Source organism: Phyllostomus discolor, chromosome 4, assembly GCF_004126475.2.
Source record: "Phyllostomus discolor isolate MPI-MPIP mPhyDis1 chromosome 4, mPhyDis1.pri.v3, whole genome shotgun sequence".
In the NCBI taxonomy this organism is placed as follows: domain Eukaryota; kingdom Metazoa; phylum Chordata; class Mammalia; order Chiroptera; family Phyllostomidae; genus Phyllostomus; species Phyllostomus discolor.
In genome coordinates, this window is record NC_040906.2 from 112,148,352 (window position 1) to 112,163,003 (window position 14,652).

The window sequence follows — 14,652 nt, forward strand, 5'->3', positions numbered from 1 at the left end:
GAATTCAGCCATGGGGGAGTGCTGACACCTCGGAAACTGAAAACATAAATGATTGCTTCCCCTTCTGCCTCAGGAGATCAGATGCTGAACATTTACTGAAACACTTCTGTCTAAAACCCAGGTGGAACTTGAGAAAGTCAGTTATTTTGCTCTCTGGTATTGAAAGTCACAGGGCCAGTTGCATAGGTCTTCACAGTTATTTTCATTTTTATAATGAAGAGGACAACAAAATTGTTAATAGATTTTGTGTCCCATTCACCATCTCAGCTGCAATATTAGTCAAAGGCAAAAAATGACAGTTACAAAGTGTTTGCAAAGCCAAGGCAGCATCTGTTTGTCAAGTAAGTTACTTGACTAATGTTTGTCAAGTAAGTTCAGTGATTAAGGTTACTCGGTAAGGTGCTGTGACTTTCCCTTAAATGTAGTTAAATAATTTTCCTCAGTTGGAGCTATTTTCTTCATCCCACTGCTGAAATTCTTAGAAATCCAGTCAGTTGCTCTTAAGATTTGTGTGTTTTTAAAGCTTTTGCCCATAATTAATTACCTTGTATTTGTTATAGTATTTATATGATGCCTTATATGTAGTAAATGTTGAATAAATATTTGATGAAGTATATTCACATACTCAGCAAGAGTGTATATATGTGTGTTTATAAAGGTCTTGATAAGCTTATGGAGGCAAGTGAATCCGTTGCAAAACTCTCTCAGGATCTTGCAGTAAAGGAAAAGGAGTTGGCAGTGGCTTCTATAAAAGCAGATGAAGTGAGTTGGCATTTATTTTATACTGAGTGGTGAGGTACATTTTTCCATATTAAAACAAAACATTTGTAAACTTGCAGGGTATAAAGTTACAGAGTATTTCTGGTAAGATAATGTTCCCAAAGACCATTAGATATTTTTGTTTAACTTATACCAAGACATACCTAAACTATCATATCCTCTACTGGGTCTAAGACTGTTTTTTCTTCTCTGGCTCTGTCTGTCTCTCTTGCTCTCTCATTATTTAGAAAATTTCTGCTTGACTGTATTAAGGTCCCTACATGCTCTAGGTTTCTAGGATGGCCCAAGTCTCATCTGAAGTTTGTGTAGAGCAGGGAAAAGAATAAGATGAAGAGTTTATAGAGTTACAAAAAAAAAAAGATTCTGCCCCCAAGGTGGTAGGAATATGAGTATATGTGTGCTGCTCCTTTATCTATGAGCCCACCAGTTTCAGACTGCATTTAGCTTCCATTCCCTGAGAGGCAGTTAAGAATAGATACTTAATAGGAGTAAAAGAGAGAAAACTGTACTTGAACAGTAATTAAAAAAAGAATAGATACTGAAGTCTTGATCCTCAGGCAGTTGCTGAAACAAGAGAGAGTTAGGAGAGGCACTTCACTAAGTTCTGGCATGTAGTAGGTACTTAACAAATCTTTAAATGTATTTCGTTTGATACAAGTATTGCAACCCTGGCTTTTTTAACCTGTCCATTTGCTTGGATTATTTTTTCCAACCTTTTACTTTTAGTCTGTGTAGGTCTTTTTTTGTGAGGTGGGCCTCTTCTAGGCAGCATATGTGTGGGTCATGTTTTCTTATCCATTCAGCTACTCTATGCCTTTTCACTGAAACATTTAATACATTTACATTTAAAAATATTATTGATAGGTACTTATTCATTGCCATTTTTCCCCTTTGTACTTGTGTTCCTCTCTCTCTCACTCTTTTTCTTCATCTTCTTAGAACAGTCCCTTTAGCATGTCTTGTAATGCTGATTTGGTAGAGGTATATTCTTTTAGCCTTCTTTTGTCTGGGAAGCTCCTTATCTCACCTTCTGCTTTAATTGAGAGCCCTGATATGTTGAATAATCTTGGTTGCAGGCCTTTGCTTTTCATTTCTTGGAATATTTCTTGTCAATCCCTCCTGTCCTATAGTATTTCTATTGAGAAGTCAGCCGCTAGCCTTATCAGGGCTCCCTTGTATGTTACTTGTTGTTTCTCCCTTGCTGTTTTTAAGACTCTCTCTTTGTCTTTGAATTTTGCCATTTTAATTATGGTGTGCCTTAGAGTGGGCCTCTTTGGGTTCCTTTTGATTGGGACCCTCTGTGCTTCCTGGACTTCTGTGACTTTTTCCATCATCAAATTAGGGAAGGATGAATTTCTGTCATTACTTTTTCAAACAGGTTTTCTATCTATTGCTCCTCTTCTCCTCTGGTATCCCTATTATATGGAGAGTATTATGTTTCATGTTGTTCTCCGGCACCTTAACCCCTTTTTGTTCTTTTTGAGTATCTTTTCCTTTTCTTGGTCTTTCTAGGAATTTTTTTCTACCTTGTCATCTAGTTCGCTGGCATGATCCTCTGCTTCATCTAGCCTGCTTTTAATTCCTTCTATCATGTTCTTCAATTCAGAAGTTGAATTCTTCATTTCCTCCGGGATCTTATTGATAGTTTCTATGTCTTTTTCCATGCTGATGTAGTTCACAGTAAGTTCCTAGTAGCTTCCCTGTAGTTCTTTGTAATTCTCACTGAGCTCATTGAGCTTCCTAATAAACATTGTTTCGAACCCAATGTCTGATAGTTTACTTGCCTCTATTTCATTTAGCATTCTTTCTGAAGATTCCTCCTTTCCTTTCAATTGGGTATTGTTTCTTTGTCTTCCCATGATTTGTGAGACTCTTCTTTTTTACCTCTGCTTCTTAAATTGATCTGTTTTGACTCCTTGTGTTTCTGGTGTGAACTTCTATGGTAGGAGACCTGTGGGATTTAGTGGAGCAGTCTGCTTGATCTCCTGAACTTAATGCTCTTGGGATGCCCTTTGTGCTGTTTGTGTTGGCTCTCTGCATGTAATTGGGTTTTAATAGGTGTTGGGTCGTTCTTTAATATATCGTATTTTTCAGACTATAAAATGCACTCCCCTCAAATTTGGGAGGGAAAGGGGGTGCATCTTATAGTCCAAATGTAGCTTACCTGGCTTGCTGTGGGAGGGGGGCAGTGGTGGAGTGGGGTCATAGGAGGCAGGAGCAGGGTCGCTACTACATTTTCCTCCCAAATTGTGTGGGAGGGTGGAGAAGAAGGTACGTCTTATAGTCCAAAAAATGTACTTTAAAATACAGATGATTTAGATGAGAAATAAGTTTGCTCTTATTCATGTTTTATATTATATTGAATAAATATTCCCACACTGCTCAAGTCTGTAAATTCTGCTCACAGGTTTCTATTTGCTCTCATGTGTTTCCTCAACTTAAAAGGTACTAGCAGAAGTCACAATAAGTGCTCAAGCTTCAGCCAAAGTAAAAAATGAAGTGCAGGAGGTAAAAGACAAAGCCCAAAAAATTGTGGATGAAATTGATCATGAAAAAGTAAAAGCTGAGTCGAAGCTTGAGGCAGCCAAACCTGCGCTGGAAGAAGCGGAAGCAGCCCTGAATGTGAGTAGCGAGTGCATCGTTACCCCTCCCAGCACAAGTGTGGGCAGGCACCATGTTTGATCACATGAAATAACTGGGATTTTTGTCATCACAAAATCGAACTGAATTACAAATGTGATTTATAATAATTTCTCAGTCTGCAAACAAATCTTTTCACTGATTAAGCTTTCAAAGTTCTAATATTTTAAGTCTTCACTTCCCATAACTCACTATTTTCAAGCCATAAATCAGCTTCGTGCCATAAATAAGAACTGAGAACACTAGTGATTAGCAGCCTAACCTACAGCATAAGGGATTCAGATTACATAGAAAGAAAGCCTTCTCGGTTCCTCCAGCATACTGTTAAGATTATGTCGTCAGTCCTTTTGAAGTCCCCATGTGGTTCCCATTACTCTTAGGATCCAGTCAAGGCATCCACAGCTCTGAGGGTGCAGCTTTGGAGGCAGGCAGATCTGCACTTGCTTCTCATGGCCACTACTTCTTAAATAAGTTGCCTTAACTTTCCGGGGTCTCCATGAGGATTATAATTCCTCACTGATCCTTGAAGTTTCAATGTAAACAGTAGTAGTAATGAATACAGTTTTCTGGGCACATGGAGAGTACTGAATAATATCTGTGCCGCTGCTAAACTGGCTTCTGTCTACTCCTTGAACTCTCTTGTCATTCTGTGCTTACACACAGAACGACCCAGCTGTACAGAAAAACCTAGAGGCTTCTGAAAAAATTATGGTCTGTTTAAATTAGTCTCTCCCTCTGCCAGGAATGCTTCTAACATTCGTTGCCCGGTAAGTCATTCTTTAAGACCAGGCTCAGATTTCACACCTTCCAGGAAGTTTTTGGTTCTTCCTTTATTTTCCTATCATCTCTGTGCTTATATTTTGACAGATAATCCTAGTTTACTGTAATTGTTTTCTCTCTCTCTTCATTGGAAAATTATGAGGACACGGCTATTTTTGTTTGTTTTATATGGGATAATTCCTGTACTTGTCACATGGATTGATTTATGGTAATCATTTATAAAATTGTGATAATGACCAGGACACATTCTTCATCCCCACTCCCTTTATGGGTTCCATAACAACATAGGAGAGAGAGATCACTGAGTCAAATGAGTCTTAGGAGATTTTCTTTTTAAAAAAATATATTTTATTGATTATGCTATTAGAGTTGTCTCATTTTTTTCTCTCCTTTATTTCCCCCCTCCCTGCACTCTCCCCCACCACCAGCATTCCACTCCCCTCTTTAGTTATATCCATGGGTTGTACATAGAAGTTCTTTGGCTTCTTCTTTTCCTATACTATTCTTAACTAACCTCCCCCTGTGTATTTTGTACCCACTATTTATGCTTCTTATTCTCTGTACCTTTTCCTCCATCTTACCCACCCCTGCTGATAATCTTCCATGTGATCTCCATTTCTGTGATTCTGTTCCTGTTCTGGTTGTTTGCTTAGTTTGTTTTTGGTTTTGGTCTTTTAGGTTTGGTTGTTGATAGCTGTGAGTTTGTTGTCATTTTACTGGTCATATTTTATATCTTTTTCTTTTTCTTGGATAAGTCCCTTTAACATTTCATATAATAAAGACTTGGTGATGATGAACTTCTTGTACTTGACCTTATCTGGGAAGCACTTAATCTGCCCTTCCATTCTGAATGATAGCTTTGCTGGATAATCTTGGATGTAGGTCCTTGCCTTTCATGACTTGGAATACTTTCCAGTTCCTTCTTGCCTGCAAGGTTTCTTTTGAGAAATCAGCTGATAATCTTATGAAAATTCCTTTGTAGGTAACTGTCTCCTTTTCTCTTGCTGCTTTTAAGATTCTCTCCTTATCTTTAATCTTGGGCAGTTAATTATGATGTGCCTTGGTGGGTGCTCCCTTGGGTCCAACTTCTTTGGGACTTTCTGAGCTTTCTGGACTTCCTGGATTTCCTTGGCCAGATTGGGGGAGTTCTCCATTATTTTTTTCAAATAAGTTTCAATTTCTTTCTCTTCCTCTTCTCCTTCTAGCACCCCTATGATTTGGATGTTGGAACATTTCAAGTTGTCCCAGAGGTTCCTAACCCTCTCCTCATTTTTTTGAATTCTTGTTTTTTTCATTCTGTTCTGGTTGACTGTTTATTTCTTCCTTCTGCTCTGAATTGTTAATTTGAGTCCCAGTTTCCTTCCATTCACTGTTGGTTCCCTGTGTATTTTTCTTTATTTCACTTTGCATAGCCTTCACTTTGTCTTCTATTTTTCAACCATACTCAACCATTTCAGTAAGCATCCTGATTCCCAGTGTTTTGAGCTGTGCATCTGATAGGTTGGCCATCTCTTCATTGCTTAGCTCTATTTTTGAAGCTTTGATTCATTTTTTTCATTTGGGCCATGTTTTTTTGTCTCAGCCAAGCGGTTCTGTTGTAAGGAACAAAGTCTTAGGTATTCATCAGGGTGGGGCAACCCACTTTGCTGTATATGAGGGAGGGGTCAGAGAGGGAACAGTGCTGCATGCTTGGCTCTCACCAGGCTTTCAGTAACTTCCCTTGCTACCCACAAGCAAATTGGGCCCTTCTGGTGCCGATTCCCAGTGTGTGGATTTGTGTACATTCTAGTGCTTTGTGTGTCTCTCCAGCAAACTTTCCTGTGAGGCTGGGAGTTTCTCCTGCCACTACAATCCCTACAGGTTTTTAACACCAGAGGTTTTGAGACTTTCTTTCCCTTTTAGAACCCTGGGTTTTGCAGTTTCTTTTGCTCCTCAGTTGTTCGCCCTAGTTTATCCTCATGCAAGTGTGGGATCACCAGCCACTGCCTTGCCCATTGAGGTCCTCCAGCCACCAAGGCTTCACATCAGCCCCTCCTACCAGTCTGGATGAATATTTCTTCTTTAATTCCTTGGTTGTTGGACTTTATACAGTTTGATTTTCTGGCAGTTCTGTTTTTTGTTTTCATTTTTGTTTGTTTGTTTTGGTCCTTCTTTTGTCCTGAGGAGGCAACATGTATCTAACTGCACCTCCATCTTGGATATCCCAGTCCTTCTTGCCCCGAATATCTGGTAATGACTTATTCTAAACCCAACTCACATATAGAAACTTTAAAAAATATTTTCATTAGGCATATAATAAATTCTTATGTCTCTTTTGAATTCCTCCCCACTTCCAAAGATAGTGCAGCCCTCAAAATGAAGACCAAAAGTGGGACCTCTGCTCTCCAGGGCCTTTGTCCTATTTTATTATCTACACATAATATAGACTCTGATTTCAAGATGCAAGTTATCTAAATATTACCCATGAGTGAGGTTTGTTGCTAACAAAGGTCTGGGCTGGTGGGCAGTGAACAGTAGTGATATGCTAAAAAATTAGTTCTAAGCAACATAAGAAAAAGAATGAAAACCAACAAAAATCCTATCACCATTCTAGGATAAAAGAGCTATTAGGAAAAAAATCTCAGAATGCAAACCCTTGAGGAGATAATGTCAGGGTTTGGGGAAGGTACATTTTAAAGTTTTCTACTTTAGTTATTTAAAAGTATTAGATTTCCATATGACCATGAATACTACTTAACAAAAAAATATATTGATTCCTAACTCCCAAAACAGACTATCAAACCAAATGATATTGCCACAGTCAGGAAGCTTGCAAAGCCCCCACATCTTATTATGAGAATCATGGACTGCGTTCTGTTACTATTTCAAAAGAAAATTGACCCTGTTACTATGGATCCAGAAAAACCTTGCTGTAAGCCGTCATGGGGAGAGTCATTAAAAGTAAGTAAAATCTACTTTTGTAGGCCCTGTGAGGTCCGTTGGTGTCCTTATCCCAGGACACTCAATGTAGACCAGACAAGCTGGCAGATAAAAATCAACCGTTATGTATTGAATAGTTTTATCTTAATCTGCATCTCCCAAAGCATAAGTAGGGAAAGATTCTTAGGCTGAATGCTTCCTTTTTATAAAATCTGTTCAGGACCAGTGGCTAGTGTGGGCACAGCGTTGACGGCAACCCCACCCAGTCTCCAAATGGAGGCCTGTGTGGTTGGCAGCACCCAGATGCACCCACCTGGCAGGAAACGTAAGTAGCTTTTATTTTTACTGTTTCACAGTGGAAATGAGAAGGCAGTTTGTATTTACAGATTTAGGTTGACTACTGTCATAGTCTTGATTTGTGTGTTTAGAGAAAATCAACTGTTAGTTCTTTTTTAAAAATCAATTTAGAAGCACGTACTAACTCAGAAAGGAAGTATTTATCTTCTCCCAGAACTTATAGGTTGCAGTACTGTTTTTCAGTTGATGAGTGCGACGGGATTCCTGTGGAGCCTTCAGCAGTTTCCCAAGGACACTATTAATGAAGAGACTGTGGAGTTACTACAGCCATATTTTAACATGGATGATTACACTTTTGAAAGTGCCAAAAAAGTCTGTGGGAATGTGGCTGGTCTGCTTTCTTGGACACTTGCTATGGCAACATTTTATGGCATCAATAGAGAAGTATTGCCTCTGAAGGTAAAAATTTCCCTCTTTCTCCTAGTAAATCAGTTTAGTAAAATCAAGCATTAATATGACTGCTATTTAAAAACAAAGCATAATTTGACTAACAATGGTAGATGCCCTTGTTACCAAGTTTTTCTTCTTTTCTGTATGTCCTCTCAGTTTCTCATTCTTTTTATATCTGTTATATGTTTCGGACATCTCAGACAAGGAACTGAAGCCGACTTGTTAATCCTAAATACTAGAAAATAATGAAAAAACATATGCAAAGAGTATTGAGGAGGAAATTGCAGTGGTCCAAGAATTCAATATCTGGCCAAGCTGCCCTACATGTATGGGGGAACAAAAAGACATTCTCAAGGATATGGTTTAAATATTGAAGGGTAAACAATGCATGGGCGCACATGTGCGCACACGCACACACACACACACACACACACACATCCCCCTACACTGGGCCAGACTGTCCTTCATGTCTGAAGGAACAGAAGGCTTTCTCAGGAATGCAAAGGAGTCATAAAAGATACCACCCAGACAAACACAACCTCTGCTGCCTAACCCCAGCCCTGTAAAGCTAAAAGAGTTGAAAGTGGTCGCTCTATGGAATGGAAAGTGGAGGAGGGGGGAGAGGGTTACTGGTTTTTATGATAAGCTTTATAGAAGTGACTGCCTCTTTACACTCCATGCTTCAAAACAAGTAGAAAATAAATAAAAAGCAAGAAAGTTTTAACAAAGGGTAATGGTGAGACTATATCAAAACACCAAAACAAAAATATACCAAGAAAAAAATGTTACTATAAATGTTAGAATTCAAGAAAAAAAGGCCTAAAAGAGCCATCATTTTTATTAGTAAAAATATTGATTCTTAACAATTAAGTCCACAGTGAGACTTAATTGTAATAATGTCTTATGCAATAAATAAAATAGTATTAAGTCACATAAAACAAAATCTATTATGTGAACTGGAGATTAATAAAAATAATGTTGTAATTTTAGGTTGTGGCTCACAGTATCGATCTAGCACACACCTGGTGCCACAGGCCTGGCTTTGTGGGTATGTGACCTGTACACACAGGGTCCTGTGTTAAGGGCTTGTGCTTGGCTTAATGCTTTACTGTCATTCTCTTGAAGTTCTTAATATTTAACAAGGGACCCCATGTTTCTATTTTGCACTGGGCCCTGCAAATTATGTAGTGAATCTTGAGTAGGCATAAATTAATATTTACATAGAGATTTTACCTATATTATTTTTAAGGTTGATTTGCTACATTGAACTTTTAAAATATAAACAAAGAAACAGTTACAAAAATTGATGATGTTCAATACTAAAAGAAGACCCTGATTTAATTCTCAGAAGCAAAAATTGCTGAGGCCTCGTTCTTTTTTTAAGATTGACTTTTAGAGAGAGAGAGAGGAAGGGAAGGAAGTGGAGAAAGAGAGAGAAAGGAGAGAGAGAAAGTGAGAGAGAGAAACATTAATTTGTTGTTTCACTCATTTATGCATTCATTGGTTGATCCTTGTATGTACCCTGACTGGGTTGGAACCTGCAACCTTGGCACATTGGGACAGTGCTCCATCCAGCTGAGCTACCCGGCCAGAATGAGGGCTGAAACCTCATTCTTTGATAATAAGCAGTAAAATTAGAAAGCTTACATTAAAAAAAAGTCACTTCTATTTAGAGAATGATGACAAAAAATAGTTACCAAAACTTTTGTGATGTGGTAAAGTAGTACATTTTCTTTCCTTAAATGACTCAAAGAAAGTAAATCCAATACATACTCACTTACAAGAATACATATACAAAAAATTTAAGGAAAGCAGAATAGAGCTAATATAAACAACATTAAAGAGAAAGGAGAAAAGACAAAAGTAGAATAAATGAGTTCATCTAAAAACTGATGCTTTACAAAAACAAATATCAGAGATATGACCTTAGAAAATCTAATCAAGAAGAAAATATAGAACAAATGAGAATAGAAGAATAAATCCATATAATCACAGACATGTAGATTTAAATAGTTAAAAAGCAGTTATATGTAAATGCATTGGAAAATATAAATGAAATGAAAATTTCCTGGGGGAAATGGCTAAATTTAAATAAATGAAATATTGAGAAAGAAAATCGGAAAGTGATCCAAAAACTTCTATGCCAGAAGTCTCTGGGGCTATCTTACTTTGCTGATTAAATACTTCATAGTTATAAGAAAATGTAATTACCATGTTATAGGACTTAGGAAAAGATGAAAAACTATTGTTACAGTAATTTCACTTCCAAGAATTTATACCAAGGAAGGAAACCATCCAAAATGTTTACATACCCAATAGTACTTACCACAGCATTATTTATAATAATTAAAACTGAAAAAAGAAATGTCTAAAAGTACAGAAAACGTTACATAAATGATGATACATACAAATTGCAGGGTATGGTGCAGCCATATAACTGATGTTCATGAAAAGGTTTTTAAGGACAGGGAAATGATTTGACTATATTAGGTGGAAAAATAATCAAAATGCTAGTTGTCAGCTTCTTAACACAATACTCACAGACTGTCTCTGGGTAAACTGAAGGGTAATTTTGTTCTCCTTCCTATACATGGTTGCATTTTCCATGTTTTCTATATGTAACATTAATAATTAAAAGAAAAATACATAAATGAAGTATCTGTAAGACCCTCTGCTTCCCCAGCTAAAAACACTGAAATAGATGACCTCCAAACCAGTTAGGGCAAAATTATGTAATCTACTGTCACAGCTGTCTTGCAGTGCTAATACAGCTCTACACTAATCACCTCTTCTCCCTTCTAAGGCAAACCTGGCCAAGCAAGAGGGCCGTTTAGCAGTTGCTAATGCTGAGCTGGGGAAGGCACAGGCACTGCTTGATGAGAAACAAGCTGAGCTGGATAAAGTACAAGCAAAATTTGATGCAGCCATGAATGAGAAAATGGTGAGATTAAAGACCCCAAATTACTGAAACAATGTACAGTCTAGTTACACAAGTATGTGTTGTATTTAGAAATTAGGTAAATGTCTATGACAAAAAATTTACCTGAATGCTCTTACTCACTAGCAATGTCTACTTATTTTGGATCTTTGACACTTCAAATTCTTTTTTAATAATCACTTTCTATAAGAGGAAGCTGTGATGTCATACCTAAAGAGGACTCACTTGACAGAAACTAGTTTTAGGTCCAGCTCATGCACTTATTAATCATGCAGTTGAGGGCACTTGACCTCAGTTATCCATCAAATGGGGATCCTGATATGACCTCTGAGGTAGGTTGTAAGTGGTGGTGGTCTGATAAAGTGCTCAGCAGTCAGCTTGTGAGGGGCAGGGTCTGGAGAAGAAGAAAGTCCTGTTTGCAGGGTTTGCTGCTTTCTGTGATCTAGTTACTCCTCTCACTGCCAGTTTTAAGCTGTCAGTGTGATGATGCTGAACCCAGATTTGGAAAAACCTAGGCAGCAGCACACCATTAGGTATGATTTCCACCGTGCTGACACAGTGGACTGAAATAACGTCACCTAGGCAATACTAAAACCTAGTAAATAATTAGGAAGTAATGTGTTTTGGTTACTTTACCTTTCCTTTTAATGTAATTTGTTTAATTATAAGTTTATATAATTTAATTTTTAACAATGACTGTTTAACACACACATTTAACACCAGCACACACATTTCCTGAAAATCTAACAATTGGCTTTTGTGGACAGACACAAGCTGCCTACAGCACATGGCTGTTGTGCAGGATTTTTCTGGGAAAAAATCTTGGCAAATTGCAAAGAACTCAGAATTATCAAATCAAAGATTTAAAATGGTATATTTGAACTGATTTGATTCTATTTTGAAATTTTTAATAGAAATACTACTTTAATTTATGTGCTTTTCTTGAAATTTTGTAATGTAAAATAACTATATACAGAATAAATTACCAAAATTTAAAATGTAAAGTTTCACTTACACTGTATTTTTAAATTATACTTATTGTGCACATTAAGAAATTCCTCCATCTATCTTTACATGTGGATATAATGGATATTTAATCAGCAATTTAAAAAGTTCTTTTTGAGACCTTCTTCCTTTATGAATGTAGGATTTGCTTAACGATGCCGATATGTGCCGGAAAAAGATGCAGGCTGCTTCCACTCTCATCGATGGACTGAGTGGAGAAAAAGTCCGATGGACTCAGCAAAGTAAAGAGTTCAAAGCTCAGATTAATAGGTACAAATTTTGGTCTTCGTTATACTCACTCTGTTCTCTATCTTTGGCACCACCTCAAATGCCACCTCTTTGTCACATTTAGAGAACATAAAATCCAAATCCCCGTGAGAAGTGTTTCTCCTTTGTTTCCAAATATCCGTCTCTGAATCCCACCTTCTAAGAAACTGCCTACAGCTTAAGTAACGCTCTCTCAGTCAAAGAGGCAAGAAAATTTTGTGAAGTAGTTTGAGTCTCAATTTTGGTTCAGCAGTGTGGGTTTTCAGTGAGAGTGCTTCACATACAGTCTGGATTTGCCAGGACGATCTATGGGCTTGCTCTGTTGGTCTATCTTTTTACCATTGGTGTGCTCAGAAAGCTCAGAGAGGGGAATGAGAAAGAAAAATAGTCTAACCAAGAATGATTCTGAACAGGACCTGCCATGGGTGAGGAACAGGATCTTTTTCTCCTCTGGGAGTCAAAGCTCTGGACCTGTGGCTTCAGCAGGAACCTTCTGTCTTGCTCCCTGACCTCCCAAATATGGCCATCGCTGCTGCTCTTTGCATGGTCTCTGCCATGTCTGGCTTCCAAGGGCACAGAGCAAAGAAGGATTCATAACAAAACAAAACTGCTGTGGCCTTTCGAACTCCTTAATGTGAGAGCTTAAACTGTGGTAGGTGACGATGTGTTTTTTCCTTAACAGACTCGTAGGTGATATATTGCTGTGCACCGGATTCCTTTCCTACCTTGGTCCTTTCAATCAGATATTTAGGAACTATTTGCTTAAAGATCAATGGGAGATGGAGCTGAGAGCACGGAGAATTCCTTTCACTGAAAACCTGAATCTTATTTCAATGTTGGTGGATCCTCCAACAGTAAGTGTTACTTTCCACACAATATTTGAATTTCAGTCTCATTTTATTTCTTACTAAGGGTTCACCAAATTTGTTTGCTTTTTCATTTAATTGAAAAGATTGCTTTCAAAATGCCTGTGAGCACCAAAAATGAATTTCCTTTGTTGCATAAAAGTTTCTTTTCATTGTAAGAAACCCTGCTTACAAATTAATATCAGTTCCATTGCTATGAACTAAAAGATTATTTGTGAGTTACAGATTTGCTGATACTGAGCTCTTCTTATAACCCTTCAGTATTTACACCAGTCCTATTAAATTACACTCTCTCTCAAATACGTTAGGCAAATATAGACATCAGCTAGGCTGTAAGTACTGTTACTAACCTTCTTTCGGTCATTAGCAATGCTTTATTAGTGTCCAACACAGCAGCATGTTCTGCATCGCTGAGTGATAGCGTGAGCTACCATGTTAACCTTCCTTCTTGGGAATTTGATGCCTCTGTCAATTTTCAGTAAACTTTACAGAGCTTCTGTGGTATTAAATGCTTTCCAGGCAATTTGTATTCATGAGCTGCTTTTCTGATTTGTGAATATGCTCCCCAGTTGCCTTAGAGGTGGCATGCTATTAATTTCATGTTATCTCTATTTACAACTGAAAAATTAATCTTTTCCAATTTAAACAATGTTGCACTAGTCCCGACAGGGACTAGGTAATGTATTGAAGATGCAGTGGGTCACTGATGAGGCTAAGTGGGCCAGGGTATTCTTTACCAATCATAGCCTTTGAAGGTGCTGGGATAATTTAACAAAGATGGAGGCTAGTTAGTTCATTGGATTTCAGGTGGTTTTACTGACCATGGGAAGGCAGGAGGGCAATTCCCTCTTAATTTGGAAAGGAAATATATTTTTAATGTCATTGATGAGCTCCTGCCAGTACAATGTCTCATTTCCCCTAACTTCTCTGCCTCTAGCTGTGCAATCCCTATACACCATGAAAGCTGAACCAAAGTGCTCAAAGGGAAAGTTTCAGAGGCTTATCCTGGGGCTTATCTTCTCTGACATCTTACTCTCTGTATTCAGTATCTTGGCTAACTCCAGCCCATCTGGGTCCCACCCACAAAGCCAGTGTCACCATATTTCAAGCCCCTATGTTCTCTGAATGTTCAGCAACCATGCTTCATGTGGCCAATTTAACAACATTTCCTCATAAGCATGAAAATGCAACATACAGGACTAAACCTAGCCTTGAATTATTATAGAAAGGATTTATTATATGATACATTTGTTTTTTAAAATTTAATATTACTTTGTTCACATTTACAAGGTTGGGGGTTTTTTTTCTAGGTACCTGTTGCATACTCTCAATAGAAAAATATACCTGCAAATTTCAAGTTTTTTTGTATCATGGTACTTTTAATTACTAACGAAAACATTCTTGTTCTCCTTTGAATGGCCATATTCATTTCCTGTTACTCAGATTGGCGAGTGGGGACTGCAGGGATTACCAGGAGATGACCTGTCAATTCAGAATGGAATTATTGTGACAAAGGCCACCAGATACCCACTTCTTATAGATCCACAAACTCAAGGCAAAACTTGGATTAAATCAAAGGAAAAAGAAAATGACCTGCAGGTATTTACCATTTGGTGCAGGGGAAAGTAATCTTAAAATCATGAAAATTACCACAAATTATTGTTGAATTCTCTAGCCATAAAGCTGTCATCTCTCTAATTGGTTGTTGAT

At 37.7% G+C, this 14,652-nt stretch overlaps 1 protein-coding gene across 1 annotated transcript in view; it reads left to right on the forward strand.

Annotated features, from left to right (window-relative positions):
- Window positions 1-14,652, forward strand: part of DNAH8 (dynein axonemal heavy chain 8) — a 305,262-nt gene that overhangs the window by 190,067 nt on the left and 100,543 nt on the right. Inside the window, exons 66-73 of the mRNA XM_028509424.2 lie at window positions 659-762; window positions 3,226-3,402; window positions 6,973-7,140; window positions 7,660-7,875; window positions 10,670-10,807; window positions 11,952-12,079; window positions 12,759-12,930; window positions 14,386-14,541. Coding sequence (XP_028365225.2) covers window positions 659-762; window positions 3,226-3,402; window positions 6,973-7,140; window positions 7,660-7,875; window positions 10,670-10,807; window positions 11,952-12,079; window positions 12,759-12,930; window positions 14,386-14,541 — 1,259 coding nt within the window. The remainder of the gene's footprint in view (window positions 1-658; window positions 763-3,225; window positions 3,403-6,972; window positions 7,141-7,659; window positions 7,876-10,669; window positions 10,808-11,951; window positions 12,080-12,758; window positions 12,931-14,385; window positions 14,542-14,652) is intronic.